Genomic DNA, 19,827 nt, shown 5'->3' on the forward strand with positions numbered 1-19,827 from the left:
GTGTGCTTGCACAATAAGCAACTTCTAAAATTATTGAAAAAAAAAAAACAGACAGCAGTCTACATGGAGAACTACCCAAATTTTCTATATAAAATTGGATTATCCAACTTAAGTCTTCTGACCAGTATGATATAAATTTTTGAGAAGCAGGAAGTATGAAGAACTTGCCCCCCTTGCTCTCTCTCTCTCTCTCTGGTGTGTTAGAGGTTGTGATTGTGTGTACTTCCCTTATTTTGGTTATTCTGTAATGGAATTATTGTCTGTGTTTTTTTTTAATCTACATGAAATGGATGATTTTATTGTATTTTTTATTATTTTTTTTTTTATGTATGAGTGCTCTGTTGCATATGCACCGACATGCCAGAAGAGGGCATAAGAGCCCCTTATAGATCATTGTGAACTACCAAGTGGTTGATGGAAATTGAACTCAGAACCTCTGGAAGAGCAGCCAGTGCTCTTAACTGCTGAGCCATCTCTCTAGCCCCCCTGTAGTTTTTAAGTTGTAGTTAACCCGTTGGGCTGAAGTTTTTCATCTAAAATTTTCTGTAGGTCTAGATTTGTTGAATAGATATTTTTAAAATTTGCTTTTGACTTGGAATATCTTTTCCATCTATGGTGATAGAGAGTTCTGCTAGGGATAGTAGTCTACATTGACATCTGTGGTCTCATAAAAGATGCAAGACATCTGTTCAGTTCAGGCCCTTCTATATTTTAGAGTCTCTGTTGAAAAGTCAAATGTAGAGCTCTGCCTGACCAGTGGCACGAGTTCCTTCCAGTCTGGGCCAATGTCCTGAGCAGAGCTTGGGTGTGAACTCCACAGCCAATCCCACAACACCCAGAGAAGATCCACTCCAAGTGCTAACACTCCCGGGATCATAGAGGAGGACACAAAATCTGCCCCAACACCTGAAGTAACTGAGACGAATGGGACCCGGGAACCCAGGAACTCCATCTGACCAGTGGCATGGATTTCTTCCAATCTGGACCATTGCCCTGAGCAGACCTTGGGTGTGAACTCAGAAGCCAGCCCCACAATACCCAGAAAAAAAATCCACTCCCAGACGCTCTAACATGCCCAGGTCCTCAGGGTCCCAGGAGCTTGGTCACACCATGATCGCATGGTTCCAGAGAGAGCTTGACTTCCAGGAGCTCTGACATACACAGGATCTCAGGAATTCAGGATCCTAGGACTTCAGGAACCCAGAACCACAGGATCACAGAGAAAGCTGAACTCTGAGGAGTTCTGACACAACCAGGATCACAAGAAGGACAAGCTCCAGTAAATAGCAAGGGCAGGTAGCTCTAGAGATAATCAGGTAGCTGGAGGCTATAAAAACATAAGCAACACAAACCAAAGTTACTTGGCATCATCAGAACCCAATTTTCCCTCCATAGCAAGTCCTGGATATACCATCACATCTGATAGAGCAAGATTCAGATCTAAAATCGCTTCTCATGGTGATGATAGAGAACTTTAAGAAGGACATAAAAACTCTCTTAAATACAGGAGAATACAGGTAAATAGCCAGAAGCCCTTAAAGAGGAAACATACACCCTTTAAAGAAATACAGGAAAACACAATCAAATAGGTGAAGGAAATGAACAAATCCATCCCAGATCTAAAAATGGATATAGAAACAATAAAGAAATCACAAAGGGAGACAACCCTGGCGTTTAAAACCTAGGAAAGAGATCAGGCATCACCAACAGAATACAAGAGATAGAAGAGAGAATCTCAGGTGCAGAAGATACCATAGAAAACATTGACACAACAGTCAAAGAAAGTGCAAAAAGCAGGTTGACAGATTCCAAGTAAGAAGGCCTGTCAAGTTGACAAACTGGGAGACGGTATGGGTGGAGGAAGATAAAAGGAGCTGAGAGACATAGATATTGTTTTTATGACTTTTCTCTACCACAGGCTGCCACAGACCACCACAGCTGGGTAGGAGAGTCCCTGGGATGTGGATTCTCAAAGTCAGGTGGGTAAGGATTTGGTGGTGACAAACAGAAACAAACACAGAGGCAGTTTGAATCTGAGTGTATTCTGTAGCTCTCAATCAATAGAGAAACAGGTGTTACAGCTCTGAAAAGCTGTATTCAGTGAAGAATCAAAATAGAACAGACATAATCATTTACAATAATCATAATCATGTGCAATAATCATTTTATACATCAAAATACAAAGTCATCTAGGGATAGTGGCAAATTTCCAAGAACAAGCTAATGAGTTTTTATGATCAGTTACTATTTAACCTCTAGTTCCTGTTCTTCTGTAATTCTTCAAAACATAAACTGTTTTAATTCTATTTAAGGCTTTCTTAAACAAGATTCCAAAACCTACTTCTGATGACACACATGCAGACACATATAATATTATTGTTGGGAAAGTTTAGATTTATCACTACTATCTTATACGTGATTTATAAAGTGAAGTCCTGGTTTTCCAAGAGATGAGGTCATGTTTAGTGATTCCATTTCAAGAGATGGTTTTGTAGCCATAATACTTAAGATCTTGGCCTGGGCAATTAGGAACATCTTGTATATAGGAAAAGGAATAGAAAACATAAAACTGATATGAGAACTACGGCTCATTAATTTTTTCTCCTGTGAGGAATTTCACAACTGGTTCCAGGAGGCCTCCCCCTTTTGAAGTCAAACACCTTAGACTGTGGAAATTGTCACACAGATCTTTACTGGAGGTGATGTGGCAAAAGGCCAACCTAGATATCCATATGTGAACTACCTTAGCTGATAACTTTATCCACCTACTCAAGATTTTGAATCCTGGCACATCTGGCATCCATGTGTTCATTTTAACTCATCCCAGAAGGCATTTGTTGCAGAATCCTTCAATTTAGATACTTTATTCTACTTAAACAACAGTAATGTCATCTAAAGAAGGGAACCATGTTTGTTTGCTCTTTCTTTCTTTCTTTCTTTCTTTCTTTCTTTCTTTCTTTCTTTCTTTCTTGATATTTTCTTTATTTACATTTCAAATGTTACCCCCTTTCCTCCCTGCCATTGAATTCTCCCTATACTGGGACATAGAGCCTTCAGAAGACCAAGGGCCTCTTCTCCTATTGATGCCCAATAATGCCATCTTTGGCTATATATGGTGGAGAGACATGGGTCCCTCCATGTCTTGGTTTGGTAGTTTAGTCCCTTGGAACTCTGGGGGTTCTTGTTGGTTGATATTGCTGTTCTTCCTATGGGATTGTAAAACCCTTCAGATCCTTCAGTCCTTTCCCTAACTCCTCCATTGGGGAGCCTATGCTTAGTCCAATGGTTGGATGTGAGCATCTGGCTCTGTATTTCTCGGGTTCTGGCAGAGCCTCTCAGGAGAGCTATATCAGGTTCCTGTCAGCTCACACTATTTGGCATCCACAATAGTGTCTGGGTTTGGTGACTGTATATGGCATGGATTCCCAGGTGGGGCAGTTTCTAGGTAGACTTTCTTTTAGTCTCTGCTCCATACTTTGTCTCCATATTTGCTCCTGTGAATATTTAGTTCCCCTATCTAAGAAGGGCCAAAGTACCCACACTTTGGTTTTTCTTCTTCTTGAGCTTCATGTAGTCTGTGAATTGTATCTTGGTTATTCCTAGGTTTTGGGCTAATATCAAATCAGTGATTGCGTACCATGTGTGTTCTTTTGTGATTGGGTTACCTCACTCAGGATAAGGCCCTCCAGGTCAAACCATTTGCTAGGAATTTCATAAATTCATTCTTTTTAAAGGCTGAGTAGTACTCCATTGTGTAAAGGTACCACATGTTTTGTATCCATTCCTCTGTTGAAGAACATCAAGGTTATTTCCAGCTTCTGGCTATTATAAATAAGTCTACTATGAACATAGTGGAGAATGTATCCTTATTACATGTTGGAGCATATTCTGAATATATGCCCATGTGTGGTATAGCTGGATACTATGGTAGAACTATGTCAAATTTCCTGAGGAACAGAGAGAGACTTATTTCCAAAATGATTGTACCAGTCTGCAATCCCACCAGGAGTGGAGGGGTGTTCCTCTTTTTCCACATCCTCATCAGCATTTGCTGTCACCTGAGTTTTTGATCTTAGCCATTCTGACTGGTGTGAGGTAGAATATCCACTGTAGTGGATGTCTGGTTTTCAATTTTACTATATCTGAAATGAACTGCAATCCAGAATTGGAAGGCTCACCTGTGATCCTGATCTTGAGGCTGGGAGATACAGGATTCTGCCTTGGATCTTGACATGGAGATCTTGGGGCATAGTGGCTATGAATCTCAGGAGACTAAAGCAAGGAGATCTTTAAATTCAAGGTCATCTGGGGCAATGTAAGTTCCAGATTCGGGTGTGGTGGTACACACCTTTAATCTGGGCCACACCTTCTACTGGAGATTTACACAAAAGTGGAAGAAGAAAGACTCTCTTCTGTGTGCCTGTGGGACTGAGCAACTGCTAGATCCTTGGACTTCCATTCACATCTGCTGCTGACCATTGTTGGGGAGTTGGACTACAGACTGTGAGTGATCATCAGTTCCCTTACTATACAGTGATCACCAGTAAGTTCTCTAACTCTAGAAAACCTGGACAAGTACATCCACGTTAGCTTGTGTTAGATGCTGTGTATCCATTTTTATGTTGAGGTTTTGATCAGTTAGACTTGAGAGTATTGGAGGATGATAAATACAGAGCAGCTTGCTTTCTTATACATGCAGATGTCCAGTTAGACAGGCACAATTGGATAGGGATGATTTCTTTTTTACAATGTCTCTTTAGCATTCTCTGTTAAAAGTCTAGTGTCCATGCTTGATAGCTGTGTTGGTTTATTTCAGGTCTTCAGTTGTATTCCATTGATCAATCTATCTGTTTTACTGCCAATACCACACAGTTTTCGTTATACTATGGGCATGTAATACTACTTCAGATCAGAGATGGCGATACTTCTAGGAATTCACGTGTTGTAGAGGATTGTGGTCCTTGGTCTCAGTCCAATGGTTGCCTGTGAATGCCTGCAATTGTCTTAGGTGCTATTAGAACCTCTCAGAGGACAGCCAAATCAGGCTCCTTTATGTAAGCACATCTTGTCATCAACAATACTATAGGTTTTTGATGTCTGCTGATGGGATGGATCTAAGGATGCCTGTTCCTGGATGGCCCTTTCTTCAGTCTCTGCTCCAGTTTTTGTCCCTGTTCTTCCATTAGACAGGAACAAGTCTAGGTTAAAAATTTTGAGATGTGTGAGTGGCACCTTCCCTCAACTGGAAGCCATGCCTAGCCACTGGAGGTGGTCTCTTCAGGTTCTGTCTCCCCTGAATGACATATTTCATCTTGAATTTTATTCTTTGATTGCTTGGTTATTTATTGTTTGATTGATTTATTCTCCTTTTTGCTCTTGACCTTCTTGGTTAGAATCCTATTCTGAGACACATGGTTGTTCTATTGCTAGGGATAATTTAGAATTGCAACTCAAGAGGGATCCTCTTGCCTTGGCCTTCCTGCTGGAAGGATTATTATGTGAGGCACATCACCTGGTTATGTTTTCCTCATTTGTGACCAGCATGGTTCAGAGGGAAATTCACCTGGGAGCCATAGTCTGTCCTTGAAAATACATGCAAGAAACCATAAAATACCATTGTAAGAGGACCTGACAAATACCTTTGTGCAGAACTTTTGGAGAGTCCTTGTAGGAGTTTGGCAGGAATTTGATATTGGCCTAGAACAGAGAAGTAGGCTCAGCTAAGAATATTAACTTTTGCTGGGGGTGGTGGCACAAGGCTTTAATCCCAGCGCTCAGGAGGCAGAGGCAGAAAGATTCTGAGTTGGAGGCCAGCCTGGTCTACAAAGTGAGTTCCAGAACAGCCAGGGCTATACAGAGAAACCCTGTCTTGAGCTCCACCCCCCCCCCAGGGGAAAAATATTTACTTTTGGGCTAATACAAAGTTCAAGGAAAACTCAGCAGAGGAATGTAGCATTGAGTTTTTCCATGGTCATCGTGATAAGCCCGGAGAACCAGGCAACATGGGACTTTCATTTGTTTGTTTGTATCTTTGTTTCTTTGATGGTTTTTGTCGATAAAATTTTTATTGGATATTTTATTTATTTGCACTTCAAATGTTCTCCACTTTCCCATACCAATTTGCCCTCTGAAAAACCTCTATCCCATCTCCTCCCCCAATCTTACATTTCTATAAACGTGCTCCCATACCCACCCACTACTGACTACCCACCCTGGAATTCCCCTACCCTGGAGCATCTAGCCTTCACAGGATCGAGGGCCTCTCCCCCAACTGATGCCCAACAAAGCCATCTACTGACACATGTGCAGCTAAAGCAATGGGTCCATACATGTGGATACTTTGGTTGGTGGTTCAGTCTCTGGGAGCTCTTGGGTTCTGGTTGGATGATCTTGTTGCTCTTCCTATGGAGCTGCAAACCCTTTCAGCACCTCCAGTTCTTTTACTAACATCTCCATTGGGGACCCCTTACTCTGAACTTTGTTTATTGCCTTGTTTGTTCCTTGACCTAAAACTGACTTTATCCTTTGCATGTATTTAGACTGGTATAAAAGCAGACTAGAGAAAAGTGAATCTACTTCAGCCTTAGCACTGGATAGAGTCATGGAATAATGTTGTCTAATGGTCATTGTCTTTTCAATCGTCATTCACAACCTTGAGACCCTGTTGCCTGACTGAGCTAGCTTTGTCATACTTTACACAATTATTTTTCCATTCTGGAATAAAGAGGCTCGCTTCATGCTTTGCCAATCTTTAACTGTAGTAGCACTCAGAAAGCTGAGGCAGGATGGCTTCATCCATTTTGCAGGGAATTCTGTGGTGTAACTCCAGTAGTAAATCTTTGCTTGGCATTCATATTTTAGGTTATAAACCACTGTACAATCTAGAAAAATGGGGGCATGCCTGTGTTCCCAGAACATGTGAGTCTGAATAGAGGCTCAGAAATCCAATGGCATCTTTGCTTTAATAGATAGTGTGAGGCAAGCCTGCTCTGTACTAAAATGTTTTCAAAACAAGTTAAAAGGTATGTCAGGGAGGGGCATGCCATCAATGATTCTAAAAAGTTGGAGCAGATTTGAGAAAAGAATCACTGGACATGGAGAGATGATCAGGGTTTACTGGGCAGAGAGAAAATCTCTAGGATTAGGAGATTTTCAGAATACCTGATATTTGCAAAACACATAAATTCAATGCCCAACAAGTGTGGTTGTGTCTTGGAACTACCTTTAGCTTCAGTGTTTCTGGGATCCTCTTCCCTTTCCTAGGCTTAATAAGTAGTATGCTACCATGCAGAAACACACACACACACATGCACACACACACACACACACACACACACACACACACACTCTCTCACTCACTCACACAGAGACCTTGGATGATTCAGACCTAAAGGGGAATCTTCATCAAATCCTCTCCTCAAGGCTCAGGGAATCCTGTAGAAGAGAACAAAGAAAGAGGGATAGAGTCAGAGGGAAGGAAGCCAGGCCTTCTTAAATACAGGAGAACTAAAACACATATAAACTCAGAGAGACTGAAGTATAATTCTCAGGGCCTGTGTGGATCTATACCACATAGGCTATCAGTGTTGAGAAAGGAAGTAGACACAAGTTCCCATCCCAAACCCAGAAATTATTGAAAACCATTTACAAATGAAAAATTAGTTTTCTCAAATGGACTCTCCTTGAGGGTACAAATCTCATTCATATGGGCAGGTCTACAGGCCAACACAAAGTGAACTCAGAGGCCTCTTTGGAGGTCCTATGTCTCATAATGTTTTGTCAGGCCTCTTGTCTTTTGGGGTTTTTTGGTTTTGCTTTTTAATTTAACTCTTTTTTTTTTTTAATCTTACAACCCACTAACTGTTCTCAAGGTTACACCCTAGCACACTACTTCTAGGTACCTTCTTATCATGTCCTCTGAGTGGTTGGAGGCTCCCTGGGCATCCCCACATCCTGGTACTTTAAGTATTTTCAAGGCAGGACATATCCTCTCCCTCTGAAGCCAGGCAAAGTAGCTGAGTTAGAAGAACATACCCCACAAACAGGCAATAACTTCTGAAGTGGCTGCACTCCATTTGTTAAGGGACCAATATGAAGACCAAGCTATACATCTCCTACATCTGTGTGGGGAGGCCTACTCCCAGCCCATGTACGTTCTTTGGTTGGAGCTTCAGTCTCTGAGAGCACCAAGGGTCCCAATTAATTGACTCTTACTGGATTTCCTACAGTGTCTTAATAACCTTCTGCTCCTTTGCTCATGTATTATGACTACCAATTTTGGTTTTTATTGGATTCTTGTTTGTGTGAACCTGTCCTGTATCTATATGCATTCCTTGTGGTTTTTTTCATGGGCTATTTTTTCTGTTTCTTTATTTTGTCATATTCCAATATGTAACAGTTACCTAGGTTTTATATTCCATCTATGTCTTCATATATTTCCTGGATCCCAAAAATGTGTTGGTGGTCTAGAAACCACTAGACCCTAAAGGGTTTCTCTCCTTATACCTGTGGGTCCCATTCTGAATTCAGGCTTGGTAACAAGTACCATTGATCACTGAGCCATCTCTCAGTTTACTAAACTCCCTTATAGTTTTTTCTTAGAGCTGGGTGTGGTGGTGCATGCCTTAAATCAAGGCCAGCCTCTGGTCTACAAAGTGAGTTCCAGGACAGCCAGGGCTACACAGAGAAACACTGTCCCCCCCCCCCCAAAAAAAAGTTTTTTCTTAGAAAATACACGTTTCATTTTTTGTTTTTAGTTTTTTTCAGACAGGGTTTCTGTTTAACAGGCATAGCAGATCCAGAACTCAATGTGTAGACCAGACTAGCTCAAACTCCCAGACCTACCTACATCTGCCTCCTTAATTCTGGGATTAAAGGCCTATAGTAGCATCTCACACCTAGCTAGATTTTGTTTTTATTTGTTTGGTTCGGTTTGGTTTGGATTGTGAGAGAGTGTTTCTCTATTTTGGAGCCCTCCTTGTCCCACACTTTAATCTGTAGATCAGTCTGGAGTCTAAAGATCCAGCTCCTCCCTCTGCAGCCAGGGTGCTGGGATTAAAGTCTGGTCCTACCCTACCCCACTCTGCCTTAATTGTAAAACAGACCTTAGTCAATAGGCTTCACTGGCTAAGAATTAGCTACTTAGATAAAACTAGCCTTGAATTCACTGTGCCCAGTTTGCCTTTGCCTCCAGAGTGCAGGGATTAAAGGTGTTTGCCACAATTCCTTTTACAAATTTAATTCTCTTAAAGATTTAGCCTGGCAGTGGTGGCACACGCCTTTATTCCCAACTCAACACTTGAAAGGCAAAGGCAGACAGACTTCTTAGTTCAAGGACAGCCTGGTCTTAGCTTGAGTTCCAGGACAGCCAGACCTACACAGAGAAACCCTGTCTCAAAAAAAACAAAACAAAAGCGTTTTCTTCACTGTGTTTTGGTGTTTTTCCTACATGTATGAATGTTCAGCACATGCTTGCCTGGTGTCCAAGAAGGTCAGATGGAGTTTTCAGGTTTCTGGAAACTGGAGTTACAGATCATTTCAAGTCACCATGTAGGTGTTCAGAATAGAGTATTAATAGGTGCTCATTATTGGGGAGCAAACTCTTCAGCACACGGCTCACTCCTGATTTCATCTTGGGCAAGCATGCTGGTCAGATCCTACCTGACACATTATCTGTTTTCTGTCAGCCAAAGGCAGCATCTCCCTCAGACCCTCCAATTTCTGTTGCTCTTTAGGTCTATTTAGAAGTAGACCCAAATGTAAGCTCAGGCTGTCCTTCTATTTACAATATGGCTGATGATGGCTTTGAATTTATTCCCCTGCTTCCAACTCTTGAACTGTGAGTTTCCAGGCATAGCCATTATGTCTGCTGCATACAGTGCTGGAGAGAGGAATGGCTGTATGCTGGGTAGCTCCTTACAAACTGAGTGCACACCCAGCACACTTGGACACTGTTAATGGAATCAGACAATGCTCCTTCCTCTAACATTTATGTAGGTGCTACTGCAGTTTATTGAAAAAGCATCCAATTCAGGCCTTGAGCTCCAGAACATACTCCTTTCTATTAAAAACTCTTTGTCCTAGATCCAGTGACAATAATATCGATGAATTATTTTCTGTCTATTATCATCAATAGATTAAACCCTGATCTGAGGCAAATCAGACTGACTTTGTGCACATGAATAAAATTGGCCCAGGTGTGGTGTTTCTCAACATTAATCCTAGCAGCAAGAACTATGCTGAGGCAGGAGGATTGCTAGAACTTAGAGTTTAGAAACAACCCTGGCTTCACAGCAAGACCCAATCCTGTAGCAACCTCAAAACTATGTAATCATAAGGCAAATGAAGGAGAAAATCTACAAATTCAGTGATGTGTTATTAAGTAACAAGTGAAATGTTTGAGGGATATGCTATGGAGGTATTCTCACTGAGAGCTCTAGTGCAATCAATGAAATGGCTGGATGTTACATATAGAATTAAAAGGGCAGAGTTTAACCATCCAATCCAATTCTAGTTTGAGGTTGAATTATATGGCTGCAATAGGAAGGGTTATTCAGAGAGGCTTCAGTGGAGACAGAAAATATTCAGATCTGGAGATTGGATAACTGCCTGGGTTATCTAGGACTCAGAGACCTATCTGCAGTACTCAGAACTGGTATGTAACTGGTTTCCCTAGGGTTAAGCAGTTTGATTTGAAACCCTTTAGATTCCAGGATAGTACAGGAAATTTCATTTTCTGTTTCTTTAATAAAATACATTGAAGACCTTGGGTTTCATTCCCAATGATGTTTTAGCCTCATCTCCACTATATCTCTAAGATAACTTGTATATTTCATTACTGTGCTTGATATATTTTTTGACACAAGAATTTTCTAAGATGTTGGGCGTGTTGCTCTGGGTTAGCTGAAAATCAGATCATTCTGACTAATGTGGTCTTTCATATTTCCTTTCACTGAAATGATGATTTGTTTTTGTTTTTGTTTTTGTTTTTGTTTTTATTTTTGTTTTTGTGAGACCTTAGCTCATGTAACTTTGATCATCTTTAACTCCTGGTAGCTGGAATTACATTTGTAAGTTACTCAAATGTCTTACCTTAGTCTTTGCTTTAGATCATTTTCACATAGCTGTGGTTTTTGGATAACGTCTGCTTTTGGAACCAAGGTGAGCCTGACAGTCTTGGTAGGAACCCACAGATGTTATCCTCCTTACTGGAAATTCAATATTGTTATACAACACACGAACTTTTTGGTTGTATTATTGTTTCTTTTCTTGTTTTGTTGTTGTTGTTGTTGTTGTTGTTGTTGTTTGATTGCTGGTCTTTTTTTGTTGTTGTTGTTTTGTGTTGTTTGTCCTTTTTTTTTCTTTTTTATTACTAAATTTAATTTCTCTTCAACTAAGTTTTACAGTCCAGTCATTATTCCCTTCCTGGTCTGCCATTTGTTCCTCATCACATTCTTCATTCTCATCACCCCACCCTTTTGATGATTTTACTTATTTACATTTAAAATGTTATCTCTCTTCCAGGCTTCACCTCACAAACCCCCTCCCATGATGTGTTCCCTTTACCTCTAAAACATCACTCCCCCACCTACCCACATACTCCTGCCTCACCCTTCACTATGACAATAAGCCTCCAAAGGACAAGGGGCCTCCTCTCTGAAATAAGCCATTTGCTACATATGTTATCAGGAACCATAGACCCACTCATGTATGCTCCTTGTTTGGAGACTTAGTCCCAGGGAAATCTGAGAGGTCCACTTAGTTGATGTTGTTTTTCTTCCTATGAGGTTGTAATCCCCTATATTTCCTTAAATCCTTCCCTATCTCTTCCATTGGGGTCCACATGCTCAATGCAAAGGTTGCCTGTGAGTATCTGCAGTTGTCCTTAGACAGGTAGTGGCACAGCCTCTCAGAGGACAGTCATATGTTGACAACAGCAATAGTGTTTAGGTTTGGTGTCTGCTGATTTTATAGATCCCAAGATCCCAGTCTCTCAAGAGCCTAATCTTCAGTCTCTGAACCATCTCTTTTCCCTGTTTTTCCTTTAGTCAGGAACAATTCTAGGTTAAAATTTTTGAGATGGATGAGTGGCCCCTTCCCTCATAAGGGAGCCATGCATATCGACTGGGGTGTCCTCTTCAAGTTCTATCTCCTCTATGTTCCATATTTCAGCTAGGATCATCTGTACTGGGTCCTGGGAATCTCTTCCATTTTGGTTCCTTTCATTCTTTCCTTTGTAAAGAAAGGGAAACACATAAAAATATTTTGACCCCAAAATTATGTGTCCATTAGAGTACTAGAGAGGCTCCCATGATGCCAGTCTGTCTTTACACCACCAGTTTAGGATGCAGAAATAAATTGATGTCTCTAGCACTGTAACTCTAGAGCAGTAATTCAGAAACTAAATAGTTAATGTGGTGGTGAGGAAGTATTATAAAGTTGTCTTGAATATGTATTCTTTTCTAACTACTTCCCCAGGAGCCTTCTTCCTGAAGACCTGAGAGGATGAGTGGTCAGACCCCACCCACACTCCAGAAGCTAGCAAGGCAGACACTGCTGAGAGATGAGGCTTTGGCCATATCCTCTCTGGAGGAGCTGCCAGCTGTGGTCTTCCCACCACTGTTCCAAGAGGCCTTTGCTGGCAGACTCAACAAGCTCATAAAGGCAATGGTGGCAGCCTGGCCTTTCCACGATCTCCCTGTGGGGCCATTGATAAATATGCATAACCTGGAAACCTTGCAAGCTCTGCTAGATGGAGTAGACATGAGACTAACAAGAAAATTTCACCCCTGGTAAGCAATATCCAAGTATTGTATATGGGAGCATAAAGAGTACACAGTAGACATTGCCAGGGAGAATGGCTTTGTCCTAAGTCTATTAGATGCTTCTGATTGCATAAACAAGCAGAGATACAAGGTTTTGGAAATCTACTGTTTACTTGTAGAGAGCACATTTGGATATGGATTAGACTTGAATATGGACTAGAATACACTTAGCCTCACAGTAGAATGAGCCTATCCCTGGCCTTCCCAATAATAATAATAATAATAATAATAATAATAATAATAATAATAATAATAATAATAATAGAAATAATGTGTACCTTAGTGAAAGAAAAGTATTCAAGTGTACAGAAGCCCAGGAAAGCTTTTGTAGCATGCCTGAGTCCACCTTGGATATCGAAGTGCTTAAAAACAAAAACTGTAGCAGGGTCGGGCATGGTAGCACACGCCTTTAATCCCAGCACTTGGGAGGCAGAGGCAGTCAGATTTATGAGTTTGAGGTCTGCCTTGTCTACAGAGTGAGTTCCAGGACAGCCAGGGCTAAACAGATAAACCCTGTATCAAAAATATTTTTTTAAAAATTTAAAAAAAAAAAAAGCTTTAGCAGGGAGGAGAGCTGAGTTTAGATATATATAGCAAGATGACTGCTGACATTCATAAGTTTCACCCACAGGAGGCCAAAACTTCAGGTTCTCGACATGAGAAACGTGGACCATGTCTTCTGGAACATATGGAGCGATGCAAATGACAGTGACTCTGATGCAGAGACCTTGGATGAAAAGCAAGTAGTGAAGGCCCCTCGCAGATATGCACTGAGGCAGCGTCTGAAGATCATAGTTGATCTGTCAATCAGTTCTCAGCTCAATGAACAAAAAGCATATTTCTTGAATTGGGCCAAGCAGAGAAAGGGGTCCATAAATTTCTGCTGTACAAAGATGAAGATCTGGGATGCACCAGACGAAGTTATCAGAGAAATCATGAATGTTTTCCATCCAGAGCACATTACAGAATTAGAACTGTATACCGACTGGACTCTGTTGCGGCTGGCACATTTTGCTCCCTACTTTGGGCAGATGAAAAATCTTGAAAGAGTCTTCCTGGCACCACTCCACAAGAATACCTCCCCTATTATGAATTTGACAAGGGACTCAAAAGTCAAGTGTATTAAAAAAATTATTTCTCAGTTTTCCAAATTCAACTGTCTCCAACATGTCTTCATGAAACGTGTCCATTTTCTCAGAGACCACCTGCATCAGATACTAGGGTAAGCAAGTATAGAGACCTGGGTCAGCTACCAAAGCAAATCTGTCTCTCTTCTCTTAAGGATTAGTGGTACGTAATGCCTGCCACTCACTAGGAACAAAATTTAGATACTCATAACACTCTGAAAGTTATGTCTTGTTTCCATGTATACTGACATATACAAGGGAAATTTTACAAGTTAATTCAGTGTTTCAAATAAGCACTCATGGAGTACAGAAGTGATTTGATGTAAAGAGGAGGTCAGTTCTAGTAAGCATGGGTTGTAATTCTTCGTCAATCATGCCCACTCAATCAAATGGAAAGGGACCAGCAGGGGAGTGTGTAGTAAGGTGTCAGGGTACACCTCAGCTCATTGTGAATGTGAACTATATGCTCAGATCTGTGGGAACAGCCTTCTATCTTTGCCCAGTTCCCCTGGATGAAATGTTTTGAGCCCAAGTAGCACTGAGTGCATGGGACAAGGAGTATAACTTGGACTGAAAATTAGAGCCAGCATGACTGCAGAGGAAATGATAGAATGGAGATTCAATGAGTTCACAGCAAATATCAAAATCCTGTCAGGGGTTTCTTGGGTTGGTCTTTTGGAGACAGGGTTTCTCTGTGTAGCCCTGGCTGTCCTGGAACTCACTTTGTAGACTAGGCTGGCCTCGAACTCAGAAATCCACCTGCCTCTTTCTCCTGAGTGCTGGCATTAAAGGCGTGCACCACCAAGCCCAGCTTCTGTGTGCCTTCTTAGCTTAAGTGATGAACTGGTTTTCAGCTTGAGGGTGAGGCCCAAGGGTGAATTGTGAGATTGGCATGACTGAGCAGTTTCCAACAGGAAGCATCATAGATGTTGTCCTTGATCATTTACTTAAACTGACCTTGGGGCACTTGGTTCATTCTACCACTGTGTACATCCCAGCCAAACCTTTACAACACCACTTGCCAGAACTAACCCTCTGGTCTCCTCTATCCCTAGGTGCCTGAGGACGCCCTTGCAGACCCTCTCCATCACTCACTGCCTAATTTCACAGACAGACTTGGATTCCTTTTCCTGCTGTCACAACCTTTTTAAGTTAAAAAATCTGGAAATCAGAGGAGTGACATTATTTGCTCTCGATCTTATGCCTCTGAGAGGTCTCCTAGGAAAACTGGCAGGTACTCTTGAGTCTCTGGATTTTCAGTGGTGTAGCATGAAGGACTCCCAGCTCATTGTCCTCTTACCTGCCCTCAGTCAATGCTCTCAGCTCAACCAGATCAACTTCTACAGCAATGACTTCTCCATGGCCATCCTGAAGGACCTTTTGCAGCACACAGCCAACTGGAGCAAGATGAATGTGGAACAATACCCTGTCCCTCTGGAGTGCTATGATGCATTGGGTCATGTCTCCAGAGAAAGATTTGTGGAACTTTGTCAGGAGCTCATGGATACCCTCAGGGCCAAAAGAGAGCCTAAGAGCATATCTTTTGCAACAAATGTCTGCCAAAATTGTGGCAAGACCTGTGTCTATGGCCAGGGGGCAAGACTTTGTTCCTGTTTGCAGTAAACATGGATACAGGACTTCTGAATATGAATAAATGACATGCCTGGGACACATCTCTCATCCAGGGTGCTCAGAGACTGTGACTTCAGACACTTCCCATATGGTTAGAAGTAAAGAGATGGGTAGTGACTGGGACCCTGAATGCTTAGATAGAAATGTGGACTATTCCAATAGACTGTTGGACCAGGGGCATGATGGAATCAGAAAAACAGTTTGGCATTTATATGTGGCTTCTGCCCAGACAGTATATTTAGATGCTTTTTTGTGTACCTATAACCTCTCTCTCCAGGGTCTTTGACTTTTACCAACCTTACTACCAGGTTCAGGGTCAGGATGATAGAATAGGTCCAGGATTGGAAAGACACTGTTATTTTATGAAGGAAGCAAAGTTCCAGGTGAATATGGCATGTATAAAATAAAAGTTTTCTTGACACATCTTTCCCTAGTCTCTTGCTTGGGCTACATGTATAACACTTTTGTGTAGTTGATCAGTTATGTGCACAAAACATTTACATTAATGTGAGCAACATAGACACAAATCTGGTGAAGACAGATTAAAATGATCACAGATGGTTAATATCCAGTATGTTGAGACCACAAGGCACCTTGTACCCATCAAAGATGCCTAAAGGTAAGAAGACAACATAGAGCAAAGTAAACAGGCTTTCCATTCTGGCTTTGAACTCCTGATCTTTTTCTCATGCCTTAATGGGCTTACTAACAAGAACCTCTATATACAGTCTTTATGCCACATGTCCCTAGAGCCCTATTCCTATGGAGTCCCAAACTCTATGAAGTAACCATAGAGTATAAAATGGTGTACAATATTATGTGGGTAACTTTGCTACATAAAGTATTTACTTTAAAAAAGACTTGTATTTTAAGTCTCCAATTATATTAAAAGCAAAAGAAAAATCTCCTTCTGCCTAGTCATTATAACCCTTTCTGTATGGTAAACTGTCAATAAAATAATTTATTGTTACTCTGTATTTACCGAACACTTAGAACATGAGTTCTCTGTTTAAATATCATTGTTATTTTCTGCATTGAATAGCATAGCTAAACTTAAGGCCTCGGCAACAGATGCCCTCTGGAGATAAGTCAAAATGTACACATTGATGCCAGGCCTGTCACAATTCAATCTTTGGAAGGTGGATAAAGGAATCAGCTATTGTGGGACACATGGACATCTAGGCTGGCTTAAGGGATAGAAGACAAAGAAACAACAAACCTCTCTCAGGCTCCTTTCTGTCTTTCCCCACAACCTGACTCCCTGTCTGAATGTCAGGTTCTCTGGCCTTGTTCCTTTGGACCAGTGAACTCACCTGAGATTTGCTAATAATAAACATGCATTCAAGTTCTTTAAACAAGCAAGCCATATATTGAGAGAGATTGCTCACAGCTTAAGAGTATGTGCTGCTTTTGCAGAGGACCAAAGTTTGATTTCAGTGGAAATAATCAGGTTGTTCTTTACAGGTACTCAGTCTTCAGGTGATAGGACCCTCTTTTCTGGGTTATGTGGACCCTGACTTTCACAAGCACAAATCCACATAATACTCATTTAGCTATAGGCCTAGCCAAAGAAGTCTTTAAATAAAAAATAAATAAATAATGACTTAATTTCACAAAGAAATAAAAAATGGCTCAATTAATTAAAATGGTGATGTTGATCAGTAGCAGTTTGTTGTGGCTGGCCAGCAGCTCACATGTGTGGGTTCTAGTCTGCAAAGGCATCTTGGAATCTGCAAGAGAAGGGGCGGGGGGGGGGGGGGGCGCTAGGCGGTGCGATAAAGATGGAAACAAGACAGCCAGTCTGATCAAGGTTCGATTTTACTATTTCTGACCCTCGGTTATGAAGCAGGGGAAGGGGCCCTTTCCTGCCAAATCATCCTGGAGTAAAGTTGCAAGTGACCAATTTTACTTACTCCAGAACAGTAAGCGGCAGTGGGAGTGGCAAAATGATAGGGCTGCAAGCTCCGCCCTGATGCTCTCTTCTAGCTAACACTGAAACCTGAGCAAACAGGTTTCAGGCTGGGGAGGTGACAGCAGTTGTATGGCTCAGTGAAGAGAGCATGTGGAGTTTCAGGTGTGTCCTTTGACCTCTGTTGGTGAGCAATAGTGTAGGGTGCTCTGGGCTCCAGAGTTTGACATCCTGCACCATGGGTAAGTGAGAAGAAATTAGGAGGTTGTCAATGTTCAATATTTATTTCTGTATGTTCTTTATGTATATTCCTGTTCTAGCTGCATGTTGGCTTACATGTCAGGAAAAGGCATCAGAACCCTATATAGATGGTTGTAAACTAGCCAGGTGGTTGTGTAGAATTGAACTCTGGTTGTCTGGAAGAGCAGCCAGGACTCTTACTACTGAGCCATCTTCTCTCCCGGCCCATGTTTGACAATGCAAGAAGTACTTGTGGATACACAATCACAAGGAATGAGGTGTCTATTTTACATAAAAACTTACCAGTTTGGCATTATGGTTAATTCATTACATTTCAAATGTTTTTTTTCTTTTTCCAATTTTTTATTAGGTATTTTCTTCATATACATTTCAAATGCTATCCTGAAAGTACCCTATACCCTCCACTCCACCCTGCTTACCTACCTACCCACTCCCACTTCTTGGCCCTGGCATTCCCCTGTACTGGGGCATATAAAGTTTGCAAGACCAAGGGGCCTCTCTTCCCAATGATGGCTGACTAGGCCATCTTCTGCTACAGAGACACGAGCTCTGGGGGTACTGGTTAGTTCATATTGTTGTTCCACCTATAGGGTTGCAGACTCCTTCAGCTCCTTGGGTACTTTCTCTAGCTCCTCCATTGAGGGCCCTGTGTTCCATCCAATAGGTGACTGTGAGCATCCAGTTCTGTGTTTGCCAGACACTGGCATAGCCTCAAAAGGGACAGCTATATCAGGGTTCTTTCAGCAAAATCTTTCTGGTGTATGCAATAGTGTCTATCAAACGTTTTTTGTACGTGTGTGTTCCAGGTTTGCTTGTTGGTTTCTTACATATTCACTATGTAGGTCTGCCAAAACAATTGCAATATCCAGCCGGGGTCAGTCCAAGAAAGGTCTGGATGTAGTTCACTTCCTAGAGTTTTTATTTATCCATTCACTGGATCTGTGAACCCCATTAAACAGGGTGTTCATAACTGTTTACTCAACACCATACAGGTTGAGACTTCAGAGCAGAAATTCAGTATCATTCTATCTACTTTTATAAATACCTACTGTGAAAATTCAAGAAACCTCTTTTTGACATGGAGCTAGTGTCCCTCAGCACTTTCCTTCTGGTCTCTCTTGACTTTATCTTATTCCTGCTCAGGAATGGAATAAAAGCTGTGAAAAATAAGTAAATAAAAATCAAAATAATAAAAAACCTTAGCTGGGCAGTGGTGGCGCCTGCCTTTAATCCCAGCACTTGGGAGGCAGAGGCAGGTGGATTTCTGAGTTCAAGGCCAGTCTGGTCTACAGAGTGAGTTCCAGGACAGCCAGGACTGCACAGAGAAACCTTGTCTCGAAAAACCAAAAAAAAACAGAAAAAAAACAACCTTAATGATTTCTATAGTATAAATCTTAAGCACATATTAACAAGAGAGGAGAAAGGAAAAAAGGAAAGAGGGAGGGAGATACAAAACTAAGAATAAATATAACTTTATCTATTTATGTCTGTAGGGAAAGGGCTGACTGAAACAAGATTCTTTGTATAATTGGCATATGCTAATCATCAGTTATAAGTACATACTAATGACAGCCATCAAGCTTCAAAACAATCTTTAGAACTTTATTTTATACCAAAATACTTGCATAATTCATGAGGTTTTTTAGTGTAATTAAAAGTGGCCCATGAAAACATATGTTGCTAACATGTTTCAAGGAAAACTTGTTTCATTTCTGTTTGCAGTGGACAAAGTTTAATTGTTTAAAATATCTACTTCCTTCTTTATCGTTTCTTTTGGTTTCCATTAACTCATTTATTCTCTTTACCAGGTGATCACATCATGCCTTTCTTTGCCCTCCAGTCCTACCTACCCTCTGTCTTTTCTCCTCATTTCCTTCTCCCATTCTCCCCAGAAAAGGAGAGTTACTGACAGAATATCCAAAATGAATCCAAGACCACCAGTACCTTCCGCCTTCAAAAAGGACTTTCCAAACTGTACTAGCAGGCCAAGTGCAGAGCCAAATAAGGAAGCTGGATGACTAAACAAATGTAAAAACTTAGTTTGGGTGTTCAAAATGATTAAGCCTACAAGCTG

General features: G+C 41.2%; 1 protein-coding gene across 1 annotated transcript in view; it reads left to right on the forward strand.

Annotated features, from left to right (window-relative positions):
- E330014E10Rik (RIKEN cDNA E330014E10 gene) overlaps positions 1–16,003 on the forward strand; it is a 28,361-nt gene extending 12,358 nt beyond the window's left edge. The window contains exons 2-4 of the mRNA NM_001122668.1: positions 12,478–12,791; positions 13,456–14,046; positions 15,007–16,003. Coding sequence (NP_001116140.1) covers positions 12,505–12,791; positions 13,456–14,046; positions 15,007–15,574 — 1,446 coding nt within the window. The 5' untranslated portion in view covers positions 12,478–12,504 and the 3' untranslated portion in view covers positions 15,575–16,003. The remainder of the gene's footprint in view (positions 1–12,477; positions 12,792–13,455; positions 14,047–15,006) is intronic.
- The last annotated feature ends 3,824 nt before the right edge of the window (positions 16,004–19,827 follow it).

The sequence above is a fragment of the Mus musculus genome, chromosome 5 (assembly GCF_000001635.26).
Source record: "Mus musculus strain C57BL/6J chromosome 5, GRCm38.p6 C57BL/6J".
Lineage (NCBI taxonomy): Eukaryota > Metazoa > Chordata > Mammalia > Rodentia > Muridae > Mus > Mus musculus.